Below are 16,841 nucleotides of genomic sequence, written 5' to 3'. Positions count from 1 at the left end.
GTTGAGTATAGACAGTTTCCCCCCAGCAGATCTCTCTCTCTCTTTTTTTTTTTTTTCTCAAAAGCTTGGTACAACAAGATTGGTATCAGTCCCAACCCAATGCCTTTTAGCTATCCCAGCTCATCCATGTACCATAGTCATAGATACCTAACTGAAATTTCAAGGGCGAATTCTCCTTTCTTTAATATTTCTGTTTCTCTTATATGTATGTCCAGTCCCTGGCTCTCACCATTCTCTTTCATTTGGGGGCTCACTTCTGCCTTGTGGACTCATTTAATTTTGTTTTTGCTCGTCCAAATTCTTAGTGCTTTCTCAGGGCTTTGGTTCAGGTTCCTAAACAAGATCTATAATATGGAGAAATCTTTAAAAAAAATTATTACATCAAAAAGTAGTCAAAACATTCTATCTTCAGCTTTAAAGGTGACAAACTAAACCTGGTAATAGAACATGAATAGATGATGGATATTCTTCACAGGAAGAACAGACAGGAACCGAAAGATTTTCTTTCAATTGACACTTAAGTACCTGGAACAGTTCATTTCTCTTGGTCAGTGTCACTCATGGGATGAGGAGGAGGAAACTGAGCATAACATTCACTTTATTATCAGTGTTAACTCCTTCAGCACAAGAGAAAGAAAGAAAGAAAGAAAAATATAGTGCTAAGTCATGTTTGACTCTTACAATCCCAGGCTTGTAGCTTGCCAGGCTCCTCTGTCCATGGGATTCTCCAGGCAAGAATACTGGAGTGGGTTGCCATTTCCTTTTCCAAGGGGTATTCCCAACCCGGGAATTGAACCCAGGTCTCCTGCATTTCGGGCAGATGCTTTACCAACTGAGTTATGCAGGAAGGCCAAGAGACAAGCCTATTATCTCTACTTCTTGGCAACTCAGAATCTCAGCCAGCAAGATGCTGCTGCTTCTTAAACACTGCTATGTTTATGTCCACATGAGTTTTTGGTAAGTTGAAATTTAGTTTAGCAAGTTTCCTGGTTGCAGAGGGTGATACTAATGTGTGTGTGTCTGTGCTCAGTCGCTTCAGTCATGTCCAATTCTTTGTGACACTATGGACTGTAAGCCACCAGGCTCCTCTGTCCATGGGATTCTCCAGGCAAGGATACTAGAGTGCGTTCTCATGCCCTTCTCCAGGGGATCTTCCTGACCCAGGGATTGAATCCACATCTCCTACTTCTCCTACGTTGCAGGCGGATTCTTTACCACTGAGCCAAGGGGAAAGACCACAAATGTTGCTTTATCCTTAAAAACAATTATCTACTGTAGTGGGTAGAATTGTGTCCCTTCTCTCCCACAATAAGATAGGTACAAATTTCTAATCTCTGTTACCTGTGATCTGATTTGGAAATATGGTCTTTGCAGATGAAATCAACTTAAGATGAGGTCATCTTAAATGAGGTGGGCCCTAATTCAATGACTGGTGCCCTTATAAGAACAGGGAAATATGTCCATAGAAACACACAGCCTCTTGCCTCTTGATGAAAGTGAAAGAGTAGAGTGAAAAAGCTGGCTTCAAACTCAACATTCAAAAAACTAAGATCATGGCATCCAGTCCCATCACTTCATGGCAAATAGATGGGGAAACAATGGAAACAGTGACACACTTTATTTTCTTGGGCTTCAAAATCACTGCAGATGGTGATTGCAGCCATGAAATTAAAAGATGCTTTCTCCTTGGAAGAAAAGCTATGACCAACCTAGACAGCATATTAAAAAGCAGAGACATTCCTTTGCCAATAAATTCCATCTAGTCAAAGCTATGATTTTTCCAGTGGTCATGTATGGATGTGAGAGTTGGACTATAAAGAAAGCTGAGAGCAGAAGAATTGATGCTTTCGAACTGTGGTGTTGGAAAAGACTCTTGAGAGTCCCTTGGACAGCAAGGAGGTCCAACCAGTCCATCCTAAAGGAAATCAGTCCTGAATATTCATTGGAAGGACTGATGTTGAAGCTGAAACTCCAATACTTTGGCCACCTGATGTGAAGAACTGACTCATTTGAAAAGATCCTGGTGCTGGGAAAGATTGAAGGCAGGAGGAGAAGGGGATGACAGAGGATGAGATGGTTGCATGGCATCACTGACTCATTGGACATGAGTTTGAGCAAGCTTTGGGAGTTGGTGATGGACGGGGAAGCCTGGTGTGCTGCAGTCCATGGGGTCACAGAGTCGGACACGACTGTGTGACTGAACTGAACTGAGACACACAGCAAAAATGCATATGATGATGGGGGGCAGAGATTTGAGTGATGTGTCTACAAGCCAGAGAAGGCCAAGGATAGCTGACAACCCCCAAAAGCTACAAAGAAGCGGGGAAGAATTCTTCCTGGCAGCTTGGAGAGAAAGCATGGTTCTGATGACACCCTGATTTCAGACTTCTAGCCTCCACATTTTTGAGAGAATAAATTTCTATTGTTTTTAGCCACCCAATTTGTGGTTATATGTTATGAAACTAATATACTAGTTAAAGAAATGGAACTATGAACCAAAAACTGTAATAGGGCTATGGAAGCATAAAGAAAGAAGACATTGCTTTCTAAATGTCATGGACAGTAATTCTCAGAACATCATGTTTCTTTGCAGAAACTTAGTAAGCTATCTGACTTTCAAATTTACTGTGATTTTTTTTTTTATTGAGGTATGATTGACATAGTAGTAGTAGTCTTAGTCGATCAGTTGTGTCTGACTCTTTGTGACCCTGTGGACTGTAGCCCACCAGGCTCCTCTGTCCATGGGATTCTCCAGGCAAGACTACTGGAGTGGGTTGCCATTCCCTTCTCCACGGGATCTTCCCAACCCAACGGGCGAACTCTGGTCTCCTGCACTGCAGGCAGATTCTTTACCATCCTAGCTACGAGGGAAGCTCTATGATTGACATACAACATTATATTAGTTTCAGATGTACAGCATAAAGATTCAATATTTGTATGTATTGTGAAATGATCACCACAATACATCTAGTTAACATTTGTCATTCTACATAGTTACAGAAGTGTTTCTTGTGATGTAAACTTGTAGGATTTATTCTCTTAGCAACCTTTAAATATGCAATACATTATTACCTATAGTTGCCGTGCTGTACATTATATACTCTTATTTTATAACTATAGAAGTTTGTACCTTTTGATTTCTTTCGCCCATTTCTTATACCCTGCCTCTGTCACCCACCAATCTGTTCTCTGTAACTATAAGCTTTCATTTCTTCTTGTTTTTTTTTTTTTTTTTAGGTTTCATGTATAAGTGAGATCATATGGTATTTGTCTTTCTCTGACCTATTTAAGTTAGCATAATACCCTCAAGTTCCATCTATGTTGTTGCAATGGCAGTATTTCATTATTTTCTATGGCTGAATAATATCCCTTTGTATGTATATACATACAGTGTACCTATATACTGTTACCTTAGGCAAACTCTTACTTTTTTAAGTCTCAGGGTTCCCTGGTGGCTCAGCTGGTAAAGAATCCGCGTGCAATGCTGGAGGCCTGGGTTCGATCCCTGGGTTGGGAAGATCCCTTGGAGAAGAGAATGGCTACCCACTCCAGCATTCTGGCCTGGAGAATTCCATGTACTGTACAGTCCACCAGGTCGCAAAGAGTCCAACAGGACTGAGTGACTTTCACTTTCTTATTTGCTCCAGCTACCTTCTCTCTGGCAAGCATGGTTGAGTAAAGAAATAATTAAATATTAATGTCTGTCCATGGACCAATCAACAGTAGCTGAATAAAGGAAATTAATGTGGATTTGAAATCTGGGCTTGAGCAGACTCCCTGGGCAGGCAGTTTAAACTTCCTAAGCCTGTTTATTTACCTGTAAAAGGGCAATAAAATCTCACCGGGTTGTTCAGAGGATGAAATGAAATAGAATATTGTATATATATATTAAGTCTGGTATTCAGTGGACGCTTGGAAATTTTACTTGCCTTTATCATCTCACTAATATGTGTAATCTAAAAAATACAACAAAGTAGCGAATGTAACAAAAAAAAAGACTCACAGATACAGAGAACAAATTAATGGTTACAAGTGAGGAGGAGGCAGGGGCAATACAGGAGTGGGAATGTGGGAGATACAAACTACTGGATGTAAGATAAGCTACAGGGATGTATTGTACGATACTGGGAATATAGCCAATATTTTGTAATGTAAATGGAGTTTAATCTTTAAAAATTGTATAAAAATAAAATTTAAAGGAAATGGCAACCCACTACAGTATTCTCGTCTGGAGAATCCCATGGACAGAGGAGCCTGGCGGGCTACAGCTTATGGGATTGCAGAGTCCGACACGACTACATGACTGAGCACACAGAATCATGAGCAAACAACAGCCTCTTGTTTGAAATCACTTTTAAAAAAACTTATTTGCTTACAAAAATTTCTCTTGGAAAGGAAACTGAAAACTTCTGGGGTACACTCGCCCACCCTGTACGCCAGAGTCGGGAATGAAACACCCTCCCCTTCTGCCTCTCCTTTCCTGGGGTGGCCCCCAGCGGCCGGGAGCCCGAGGACAGGAAGTACCAGAGAAGGCGGAGGCGGGGCTAGCGGAAGCGCTCGCGCGCCGCTGTCAGCTGCGCCGGAAGTTCCTGGCCAGGCCTGGCGGTAACCTTGGAATCTAAGCCGGTGGTGCTGTCGCCGCCGCCGCCGCCGCGAGGGTGGGCTTCTGGGGTCCGAGCCTCAGCCGGAGCCAGGCCTGTTAGGTGCCAGGAGCCGCCGGGGTTGCGCGGGAGTTCGCTGAGGATCGCGAGGAGCCGGAACTGAGGGCGCAGGGCCGCCCAGCCGACATGTCTCTAGTTGCGGAAGCCTTAGTCTCCCAGATCGCAGGTAGCGTGTGTGGCCGCGGACCCGGACGGAGGCGGGGGCCGGCCTGGGGTAGTCGTAGGGAGCAGTGCGGCTTTAAGGACTGCAGCTTTCCTCCAGCCTTGCAGCATTAGACGCTGAACCCAAGCTTCGGGATAGAGACGGGCACTGACTACCATCTCCTGGATGAGAAAACTGAGGGGGAGAAACTTGGCTAAGGTCATCCTGGAGGAGTGGGAATCCCATCCGTTTTTCCTGGGCAGCTCTTTGTCCAGCTACCCAGAGGTGTTGGGATAAGTGGAGAACGCAGTGGGCAGGAATTAAGGTGGGGGGCGTAGCCATATCCGAGAGCTTCAGAGTGAAGTGTGGGGGCAGCCTCGGTGTGGGACCTGAAGCTTAAGGTGCTTGTCACTAATGAGTCGCCATTGTCATTTGAAAGGCCAATGAAGTTTCCTCTCCGAGCAGCACAATATTGCCATTTGCTAGGTCTCCAGCATTCACTGACACATTTTTAAGGCTGCATGAATCTTTTGAAACACCTTTGACTTGACGGACTGAACATGACTGTTGTAAATAGATTTACAATATATTTTGAAAATTTCTGTTATTGAATATATTTCTGTTATCGAGGTTCTTATTTACTGTAGTGAAAGATATTAAATATTGTTGAGAAAGTGAGAGACTATTGTAGGTATAGGTTGATGGGTTAATCTTTAAATGGAGTTAGTCTTAAACGTCCTAGAAGTATTTTCATTGTGGGTACGGTAAATATTCAGTTACCAGGACACGTAGGTACATTTGCAATAAGGCAGTGTTTTTAAAATGGAAAGTATTGAATGTCATGGAATTTGCCAAAATGTTTTTCATTACATTTGTGTTAACATTCATTTCTTTTTTCTTTTTCTCACTCAAAAGACGTCTTCTAAAAGAGAGGGAAGCCCCCACTAGATTGCAAGCTTCATGAAGGCAGGAATAATACTTATATTGCTTCTAGTACCTTGAGGACCTGTCAGTTGGTGCTCAATAAGTATTCGTGACCTGAATCAATGAATAATCTTGAGAGTTTAAGCAATGATTATTTGTATTTGCTGTTTATGTTTTTTAAAAAGTTAGATCATGAATGTAGATTGCTATATTAAAATATTTCACAGTGTATGCTGATATTGGTATACAGTGTGCATGTTCCCTAATGTGTGATTTCTTTTAAGGAAAAAATGAATATCTTTTAATAAACTTTTAATCAATTTGGAACTTTGCTTCAATTACTGAAATTTAGGAGTTTCTAAGAATTTTATCAGTCTACCATCTTAGCTATTTGGGGTGATCACTCTAGGAGGAGGCATTTATAAATGGATAATTCAATAAGTGGTGTTGGGACAACTCCTAAGTCATGACACTGCAAGAATAAATTCTAGATGAATTAAAAATTTAAGTGTAAAATAAGAACAAAAACCAAATTGTAATAAGGAAATTAGGAAAAATATAGGTGATATAGTGTAGGATGCCTAAGCAAGACACAGAGTTCAGAGTGCATGGAAGAAAAAATTAACAGAATTTTTGCAGATACATTTTAAAAGCTTTGTATGATGAGACACATAAATTTCTACAAATTAATAAGAAAAAGGCAGTCCAACAGAATCAAAGGTAAAGAGTAGGAACAGGCAGTTTCCTAAAGGAGAAATGCAAATCAGCAGTGAACATATGAAAAGATGCCTTCCATCACTAATTTCCACCCAGTCAGATAGGCAGAAATGAAAATGATAATTTTTAGTATTGACACTGGCATGGCGAAAAGTTACCCTCAAAGTATTGGGGAGTCTGTAAGAAACAACTGCTTATGGGGAACTTAACATAGCAATATTTATTTAAATGCTGTTAATTGACTCAAAAATTCTTTGTGGGATTTATCTGATAGAAATATAAGGGCCAGTATTTAAAGAAATGTACAACTGTAGTAATTGCAGTATTATTTGTAATAGCAAAAAACCCAGAAACATCCTAACTATATGTTAAGTTAAGGCATGTGTGGTCAGTTGTGTCTGACTCTTTGTGACCCCATGCACTGTAGCCTGCCAGGCTCCTCTGTTCATGAGCTTTTCCAGGCAGGAATACTGGAGTGGGTTGCCATTTCCTACTCCAGGGGATCTTCCCCCATCCAGGGATCTAACCCGCATCTCTTGTGTCCCCTGAATTGGCAGGCAGATTCTTTATCACTGCACCACCTGGGAGGGTATAGTTATGTATGGCATGCCCACATTACTACAGATACTAAAAATGAAGAAGTATAGCTGTTAAGCTTTGCCGGTGGCTCATTGGTAAAGAATCCACCTGCCAATGCTGGAGACATGGGTTCAATCCCTGGACTGGGAAAATCCCCTGGAGAAGGAAATGGCAACGCACTCCAGTATTCTTGCCTGGGAAATCCCATGGACAGAGGAACCTGATGGGCTGCAGTCCATGAGGTTGCAAAAGAGTCGGACACAACTTAGTGACTAAACAACAATAGCAACATAGCTGTCAAGCATATTGGCTTAAAGACTCTGATTATCTTAAATATTAATAAAAACAAGTTATAGAATTATGTGTATATATAGTATGAACCATTTAAATAAATGAATCCTCTGTAAACAGGTATATGTAAGCAAAAAAAATGTAGGAGAATACTCAATTAATTTTAACTAGTAATTTCAGAGTAATAAGGATAGTGTGTTGATGGAGTGAGAATATTTTACTTTTGAATTTAAATGATTGTAATTATAAAAATTTGGAAGATTATATTTTGGCAACAGCAAAAAAAAAATGATGGCTAACATGATTTGTATGAAACCTTGTATTTGACTAGTAAGTGTGACTCAAATCTAGCAACTATTCACAGTATTCTGCTTCTTGTCACAGCTATTTTTAAGGCCTCCTCAGACAGCCATTTTGCTTTTTTGCATTTCTTTTTCTTGGGGGTGGTCTTGATCCCTGCCTCCTGTACAATATCATGAACTTCCATTCATAGTTCATCTTGTTTATCAGATCTAGTCCCTTAAATCTATTTCTCACACTGTATAATCATAAGGGATTTGATTTATGTCATACCTGAATGGTCTAGTGGTTTTCCCTACTTTCTCCAATTTAAGTCTGAATTTGGTAATAAGGAGTTCATGATCTGAGCCACAGTCTGCTCCCAGTATTGTTTTTGCTGACTGTATAGAGCTTCTTCATCTTTGGCTGCAAAGAATATAATCAGTCTGATTTCGGTGTTGACCGTATGGTGATGTCCACGTGTAGAGTCTTCTCTTGTGTTGTTGGAAGAGGGTGTTGCTATGACCAGTGCATTCTCTTGGCATAACTTTATTAGCCTTTGCTCTGCTTCATTCTGTACTCCAAGGCCAAATTGTCACAAATAGCTTTGAAAAAGAGAAGCAAAAAGCAAAGAAGAAAAGGAAAGATATACCCATTTGAATTCAGAGTTCCAAAGAATAGCAAGGAGAGATAAGAAAGCCTTCCTCAGTGATCAGTGCAAAGAAATAGAGGAAAACAACAGAATAGGAAAGACTAGAGATCTCTTCGAGAAAATTAGAGATACCAAGGGAATATTTCATGCAAAGATGGGCTCAATAAAGGACAGGAATGGTATGGACCTAACAGAAGCAGAAGATACTAAGAAGAGGTGGCAAGAATACACAGAAGAACTGTACAAAAAATATCTTCACGACCCAGATAATCATGATGGTTTGGTCACTCACCTAGAGCCAGACATCTTGGAATGTGAAGTCAAGTGGGCCTTAGGAAGCATCACTACGAACAAAGCTAGTGGAAGTGATGGAATTCCAGTTGAGCTATTTCACATCCTAAAAGATGATGCTGTTAAAGTGCTGCACTCAATATGTCAGCTAATTTGGAAAACTCAGCAGTGGCTACAGGACTGGAAAAGGTCAGTTTTCATTCCAATCCCAAAGAAAGGCAATGCCAAAGAATGCTCAAACTAGCGCACAATTGCACTCATCTCACATGCTAGTAAAGTAATGCTCAAAATTCTCCAAGCCAGGCTTCAACAATACGTGAACCATGAACTTCTAGATGTTCAAGCTGGTTTTAGAACAGGCAGAGGAACCAGAGATCAAATTGCCAACATCCACTGGATCATTGAAAAAGCAAGAGAGTTCCAGAAAAACATCTATTTCTGCTTTATTGACTATGCCAAAGCCTTTGACTATGTGGATCACAATAAACTGTGGAAAATTCTGAAAGAGATGGGAATACCAGACCACCTGACCTGCCTCTTAAGAAATATGTATGCAAGTCAAGAAGCAACGGTTAGGACTGAACATGGAACAACAGACTGGTTGTTGAGGAAAAGGAGTACGTCAAGGCTGTATATTGTCACCCTGCTTATTTAACTTCTATGCAGAGTACATCATGAGAAACGCTGGGCTGGATGAAGCACAAGCTAGAATCAAGACTGCTGGGAGAAACATCAATAACCTCAGATATGCAGATGACACCACCGTTATGGCAGAAAGTGAAGAAGAGCTAAAGAGCCTCTTGATGAAAGTGAAAGAGGAGAGTGAAAAAGTTGGGTTATAGCTCAACATTCAGAAAACGAAGATCATGGCATCCAGTCCCATCACTCCATGGAAATAGATGGAAAAACAGGGGAAACAGTGACACACTTTATTTTTTTTGGGCTCCAAAATCACTGCAGATGGTGACTGCAGCCATGAAATTAAAAGACGCTTACTCCTTGGAAGAAAAGTTACGACCAACCTAGACAGCATAGTAAAAAGCAGAGACATTCCTTTGCCAACAAAGGTCCGTCTAGTCAAGGCTATGGTTTTTCCAGTAGTCGTGTATGGATGTGAGAGTTGGACGGTGAGGAAAGCTGAGCGCTGAAGAATTGATGCTTTTGAACTGTGGTGTTGGAGAAGACTCTTGAGGGTCCCTTGGACTGCAAGGAGATCCAACCAGTCCATCCTAAAGGAGATCAGTCCTGAATATTCATTGGAAGGACTGATGTTGAAACTGAAACTCCAATACTTTGGCCACCTGATGAGAAGAGCTGACTCATTTGAAAATACCCTGATGCTGGGGAAGATTGAGTGCAGAAGGAGAAGGGGGCGACAGAGGATGAGATGGATGGATGGCATCACCGACTCAGTGGACATGAATTTGAGTCAAGTCCGGGAGTTGATGATGGACAGGGAGGCCTGACGTGCTGCAGTGCATGGGGTCACAAAGAGTCGGACACGACTGAGTGATTGAACTGACTGAACTGATTCTGCTTCTGGCAGTAATATGGTTTTCTTGGAAGAGATGAACTTCGAGAGATTAGAGATTTATCTATCTATACAGATCTGTTATATTAATAACTTAAGTAAATGTGAATCTGTTTTTGTAGTTGAGAGCTCTGTTTTTAAATGTATTTAACACTGCTTATTATTCTTTCCTTCAGTGGGCCATGAAACTGGTATTTCTTTTGGAAACATTTAAAGACATCTTCCATCTATCTGTGATACTCATGAGGTACCCTCCTTGAGAGCCTCATTCATAAGGACATCTTTTAGAAGCCTTCTGTGAATTCCCCCATTGAAGTGAACCATTTCTGTCACTTTACTACTAATGTATTCCCCCACCAAGTTCTCTCACTTCTTACTCCTTATTATGACTCAATGACTGTTCTTTCCATCTCCACTGCTGTATTATTACCTTAGTTTAGGGTTTGTTATTTCTGGCTTGAATTACTGTAGTATTGTCTGAATAGGTTTCCCTAAATTCAGTCTGATCTCTTTCTAGTACAGCCTATACACTGAAAGCCTCAATGGGTTTTTGTTTGTTTGTGTTGAATTATTTTTATTTTCCTAAAACACAGATGTAACTCCTCTTGTTTGAACATCATCATTTGTTCCCTGTTGTCGGTAGATGGAGTGAGGCATATAAGACGCTCTGTAAGTTAGAGTCTGTCTCTCTAGCTTCATCTCTTGTCACCCCTTTCCTTGAACTCTTGCCTTTCTAAACTATTTGTAGGGTCCATCTTTGGCAAATGTTAACTTTTGCCTCAACTGTTCACTTTGTGTGGATAACTAAGCACATTTTAGTCTCCAAGTCTACCAGACATTTTTTTTTTCTGTCAAATAAGAAAGGTTTATTGTTTTTTTTTCTTTTTTCCCTCATAATAAAAATAATACATTGTTATCGTAGAAAATCAAAAAAACCCAAAAGAATATAAAGTAAAAGTCACCTAAAATCATAAATTTAAAATCCCATCTTCCTCATTAAAACTTTGGTGAACAAAGCTACCTCATTCACTCTCCCTAAAATAAAAAAAAAGACATATATAATATATAATATGCATACTTTTTTGTAATCTGTTTGTCATGTAACATAATGACATCTCTTTCCATGTCTGTGAATGAAATATTTATCATTGTTAAAGGTTGTATTGTATTTCATTGTAATGAAGAAATCATAATTAGCTTATCTAGTCTTTTTATGATGGGTGTTTGTGTATTATATTAGTTCAGACTGAGAAGCAGAAGTGGTAGGAGCACTAGTTCTTTCTTTGTGTACACACACACATGCACACACACACATACATGAATTGGCATATGCTGTTGACACACACACACATGAACTGGCTTATGCTTTACAGACACACACACACACACACACACAGGCTTATGTTCTTGTGGAGGTTGGAGAGACATACACACACACACAGACACACACAGAAGCTTATGTTCTTGTGGAGGTTGGCCAACCGGATGCTAAGGCCACAAGGCAGGTAGCCATGAAGGGGCTCCAGGAGGAGAAGGAAGGTGCAGCAGGTGCTGCTTGCAGAGCCTGAGCTTTGTTTGTTAGTAAGTTAGGCCCACCCAGGATAATCTCCCTTTTGATTAACATAAAGTCAGCTCATCTGGGGCTTGCTTTAATTATGTCAGCAAAATTCTTTCCCAGATCACCTAGAGTAGTATTTGAATAACTGGGAGGTGTTTGCTACAAAATGGCTGTCTTCCCTCTGTGTTCCCAACCCCTGCTGGAGGATGTCCCTTGTAGCTAACCCTAATAAGACACAGTAGAAAGGGTGTTCTGGCAAAGGTAGTTTAGTCTAACCAGTTTAATGGACTTCAGAGCCATCACAGGTGTATATGAATTTGCTGATAGAAATGGTACTTGCAAATACATATTTGTGTATCTAACTGAATAGCTTATTTGGATAAATTTTTTAAGGAGAGAATTTTGAATTTTTCTTTTAACTTAGTGACGTGGAAAGAAATGGCAACTTATGATTTTTGAACTAAAGTTTGAATCTGTAGATAAGGACATGCTAGATTAAGAACTGTAAAAGGAGGATAAATGGTCTGGATGTTGAATGGTTTTCAGAATCTTTTATAACAGCCTGTGCATTTTAAATTTTCACTTGCTTTTTTTTAAACTGGCAAGATTTTCAATATATTACTTGAGTTTCAGGTGAAAAAATTGTTTTTTACAGATAGTTTGGTATGAACATATCCTGGGGAATGATTCACTATTCCCTTTTGGGTTGTGTGACCACATTTGGCGTGGTAACTGTAGTAGCCAAAAGGATGGAATACTGTGACAGGAAAGGACTGATTCACTTGCCTATCTCTGTACCAGGAGCATCTCCAGCTTTTAGGGTTCCACACTGTCATCAGATACATGCAGAAAGCTAGAGAGATGCTGAATTTAAACTGCAGGAATCTTCTACAGTGCTTATCACTTCCTTTGCCTTGCTTTCTTCTTGTGGACTTGGAAGTGAGAGTCAGACCTGGGTTCTTATTCAGCTACTTGCTAAATGTGTGACCTTAGGCAAGTCACTTGCCTTTTTAAGCTTCAGGTTTCTTATTTGCAAATTGGTAAAGATAATGTCGATTATAAGGATTAGATAAGAAAAGATAGAAAATGTTTGGCATTGTGTCTGGCACATAGTAAATACTCAATAAATTTTCATTAATGTTATTTTTGATTCATTTACCTATCAGTTTTTCTCTCTCACTGGACTTTGCCTCTGTCCTCTTGTGTAAAAATACAAGTTTGGTAAAACTTTTAAAATTACTTTTAGATAGAATACATAATTTATTTCAATAATATAAAACATCTGTAAACAGTGATTACATTTATTAAAGTTACTCCTATAACAAATTATTCTAAGATATTTGTTTCAAGATTATACCTTTGATAAGTTTCAGCCATATTTATCTTCATTATATAATTGAATCTTCAGTATAGGTCATAGGTGTAAACACTCTGAGGCTTTTTCAGTGGTGGTTTATTTATGAGGTTTTGCTGAAAAGTTTTAGCCTTAAAAAAATTAGTTGCTATGTATTTGGTTGATGATAAGCTTAAGTGTCCATTTTTGACCCACTGTGCTAGATAATACATAGCTGCTGATTTGATCCTTTTAGGTGTTGTTTTTGTTTTATGGATAAGAAAATTGAAACATATAAAATCAAGGCCACTGGAGTAAGATAGAACTGAGTTCTAAGCTCAGTTCTGCCTTTTGTTTTATAATCTTGGGCAGACCTTAATAGACCAGTTTCCTTATTTGTGAAAGGGGGACAGTATATTTTATAATGTATGGTAAGCACCTCATTTAGGGTGGTACATGGTATGTTTAGTACATGGTAGTTTCTATTATTTGTTTTCCTGGTGCCTTTGAGGATGTTATCATTGTAATATCCTCTTAATATTTTGGACACCAAAATATCGGAAGTGTCCAAAATATCGGAAGTGTCTTTATTTTTATTAACTATATCATCTTTTCTGAATTAGTGAATATTACTTCACTAATGTATTGATATATTTTAAGCGTATTAGTCAATTTCATCATAGCACAGTTAATAATCTTTTGAAATCAGGGCAATGTCTATTCTGTTCTTTATTTAGAAGCTCTGTAAACTACATAAAGGATGAAAAAGAATACTTGGGATATTTCATTTATCTCATCGTGGGTATGCAGGTGCTTAATTATTTAAATTTATTAATAATTTCCTTCTAGCAGTAGATTACTTTATGGTATCATCTCAGAAAGTAGTTTTACAGGGTTTTATGACATCCTTATGTAAACATGAAGTTAAGTATAATAAGTACAGACATGTTTAAAAATTTTGTTTTTATATCAGTAATAAACTTTTTTATTCCATCTTTCTTTCACGTGAATACTGGGAAATCTGGACTTAAAGCATTTCAGGAGGATTCTAGAGGCTCAATGAAGTGGAAACTGTGGTTTAAAAGTCCTTTGTATAATAGAAGTGATGCTATTGGTCACAAAGTTTATTGAGAATAAAGAAATGATAGGGCTCTTATATCTGTATATCGAATATCTAATAATCATTGCAACAAATATTTGAAAAAATACGGTAAATTTCTTTGTTATTGAAAATAAAGATTTGTTAGTTATTTGTAATCTGCATTCTGAGGATTTTCCAGTATTGAAGAAGGCACTGAGGAATTAATAATAAGTTATTGAATTGGCCATAACATTTCAGAGAATCTTTTTTCATTTGTGTTCATTGTAGGAATAGTCTCATACTGTAGTGCTTATCACCTTGGCACCTGTGAAGTAATATTGAAGGGGCAGATGCAAAAACAAAGACAAAATAGGTTATACTTCAGATTAGAATCAAAACATAATTTATTGACATCAGTGTGATCTATTTTCTTTTATCATGTTTGTATTCATGAATAGGTTGGAAACCAAATTCTTAGAGTCAATAATTTGTTTCATTTTAGAAAACTTTGGTATGCTGTGAAGATCACATGAGAGACTTGTTTTTGACCTTGTAATAGTCCATATTAAGCATAACGTGAATTTTGCTTCTGTTGTATGCTTTATTAACAATCTATACTTTGAAATTATTTGACTTTTCATTTTTAGCTTAAAAGATTTTGGTGATGTGTTCCCCATAAAATTTGTCAGTCTCTCTTCTGTGAAGACTTTTGAGTTATTAATGTTAGCTCAAGCCTTTCATATTTGAGTGAAAATTGAAAGAAAACATCAAGCTTCTTAACATTTTTCAAACGTTTTTGATATTTCTCGATAAGCAACTATCAGATGGACAGAAGATGTCAACTGGAGATGAGATATTAAATTCAGGCTTCTCATTTTTTGTTCAAAGACAGAAGTTAGATTCAGCAAATCCAGCTACAGACATTTATATGTAGAAGAATCTGCCTTGGCAGTAAGAGAAATGCATGCTTAATTTTTTATTGCTTTGTAAATGATCCTGTACTCTGTTCTCGAACACTTTTCTTATTTTTGTACGCTTTATAAATGAATCATGGTTTTGAACTTTTCTACATCAGTAATAAAAATGAAATTTGATTGGTTAGTAATAAAGAAGGTTCTTTTCATAAAAACAATCATTTTGTCATGGCAATTCCCATTAACTGTAACTGCTTTAGCAAAATAGAAACCATAAAAAGCATTTCATTATGCTTATACACTTAGTTTTTTTGTGTGTGTGCTGGTTATATATTTTTATCTCTAAGAACTTTTATAAGCCAAAGAAGTTACTTCGTGATTTAACCTGAGATGTTAATTTGGTTAGATGGTTTTATTTCCAGACTTACAGCAATTTTTTGCTGTCAGTTATCTTTTAGGCTTTAGATAGCAAAAGACCTGCTTGTATTTTCCATAGAATATATTTTTAGGCTGAGTATCTAATTTGTGCTGGGTGCTCTGCTAGGTGCTGGGGTACAAAAATGAGTGACCATTGTTGCTTTTGACGAACTTAACTCCCTTGTGTAGGACACATCCATCAAAACAGATAATTTGAATATAAAGTGGTGTATCCTATAATACAAATGCTAATTTAGGAAGTCTTTACTGAGTCTTTTACCTCTCTTCCCTCAAACTGAATTAGGGGTGTTAGATATTTAGTGAACATCTGAACTCCTCTCCCTGCACCCTCACCCTCTGTCTGGTGCACTTGTGATTATTATTATTTGTGTTTTTACTCAGCTCAGACTTCATCTCCTCTTGTGAATTCTTTCCTGTCTTTCTCAAGCAGGTTGTTATTTCTTCAAGAAGATTCCTATAGTGCATTATACAAGTCTGTGGTCTGATGCTTATATTAATGTTACTGAATACATTCTGTGAGCTTAGAGATTGTATATGGCATTTACATAGTTTATCTAGTTTTATTCTTCCAACAACCTTATGAGATGGGTCATTTTCCTCTTTTTACAGATGACATAAATGAGGCAAGAAAGATTACACAACTTGGCTAAGGTCACTTAGGCGATAAGTTGTAGAATTGGGAGGGGAACCCAGCCATGTCTCGCTTCAAGACCTATGTTTTTCCCCTACCCCACCTGTATTTGTTTATTGTATTGTAAATGGTTATGTGTATCTCAGTCACCTCTTCTTACTCCCCCTGTTCTGTGCCCCCCACCTACTCAACAAAATTAGATCCTAGAGAGCAGTGGCAGTTTTATATTAATCTTTGTCTGTTTATCATAGTCCTTGGTACATTTTGCAACTTTAATAACCTATGGTAGTTCAGTTAAAGGCTTTAATGTGTTTTTTTTCTGCCTCTCTGAGGATTTTCTTTCCCTGTGTTCCTGTTCATGAAGGGATTCTGTGATGGTTAGGCTGTATTATGTTATTTCCTGTTTATTTTGTCTTTGTGTTTTTGTTGTTGTTCTTGGGGAATCTTGCAATTCTGCCAAGATTTCTGGAGATGTAACAACAGATCAAATCCTCTGTAGGGAATCATTTGTCTCATGGCTACCAGAGAGGAGTGAGGCAGGAGGAACAGAGAGTTCTTTGGTTACCTAGCTTGATAGGAGAGAGTGAATCTATGTCCAGTATTAGAACATAGTAGATATTTAAAATAACAGATGGTATTACTACAATGATTGTAATGAGTTTAGAGTGGTGGGGAGGATTGCTTCTTAGTTGAAGGGACATTTATTTTCCATTTACTAGGATTAGATTTAGAAAACCATTAAATCCTGGAGGTTAACACTGTTGGCAATGTTGAGGTCTGATATTTGTGTGGAGCTGTTTGTCTTTTCTCAGCTTTTTG

The 16,841-nt window shown here is 38.4% G+C and overlaps 1 protein-coding gene and 1 long non-coding RNA gene across 6 annotated transcripts in view; one reads left to right on the top strand and one right to left on the bottom strand.

The window, feature by feature from the left end:
* Nucleotides 1-204: 204 nt before the first annotated feature.
* LOC145543021 (uncharacterized) lies at nt 205-4,493 on the bottom strand. Its single transcript, XR_014080359.1, has 2 exons — nt 4,267-4,493; nt 205-711 (listed from the first exon to the last, which is right to left on the bottom strand). It is a non-coding gene; the product is annotated as an uncharacterized LOC145543021 (long non-coding RNA).
* A 108-nt stretch (nt 4,494-4,601) lies between these two features.
* Nucleotides 4,602-16,841, top strand: part of MTX2 (metaxin 2) — an 80,597-nt gene continuing 68,357 nt past the window's right edge. For all 5 annotated transcript variants that reach the window (XM_081583180.1, XM_081583179.1, XM_081583178.1 and 2 more), the window contains exon 1: nt 4,602-4,827. In XM_081583180.1, coding sequence (XP_081439306.1) covers nt 4,788-4,827 — 40 coding nt within the window. In that variant the 5' untranslated portion in view covers nt 4,602-4,787. The remainder of the gene's footprint in view (nt 4,828-16,841) is intronic.

Source organism: Giraffa tippelskirchi, chromosome 3 (genome assembly GCF_054371585.1).
Source record: "Giraffa tippelskirchi isolate mGirTip1 chromosome 3, T2T-mGirTip1v1.2.pri, whole genome shotgun sequence".
Classification (NCBI taxonomy): Eukaryota; Metazoa; Chordata; class Mammalia; order Artiodactyla; family Giraffidae; genus Giraffa; species Giraffa tippelskirchi.
This window is presented reverse-complemented; position numbering and strand designations above follow the sequence as displayed.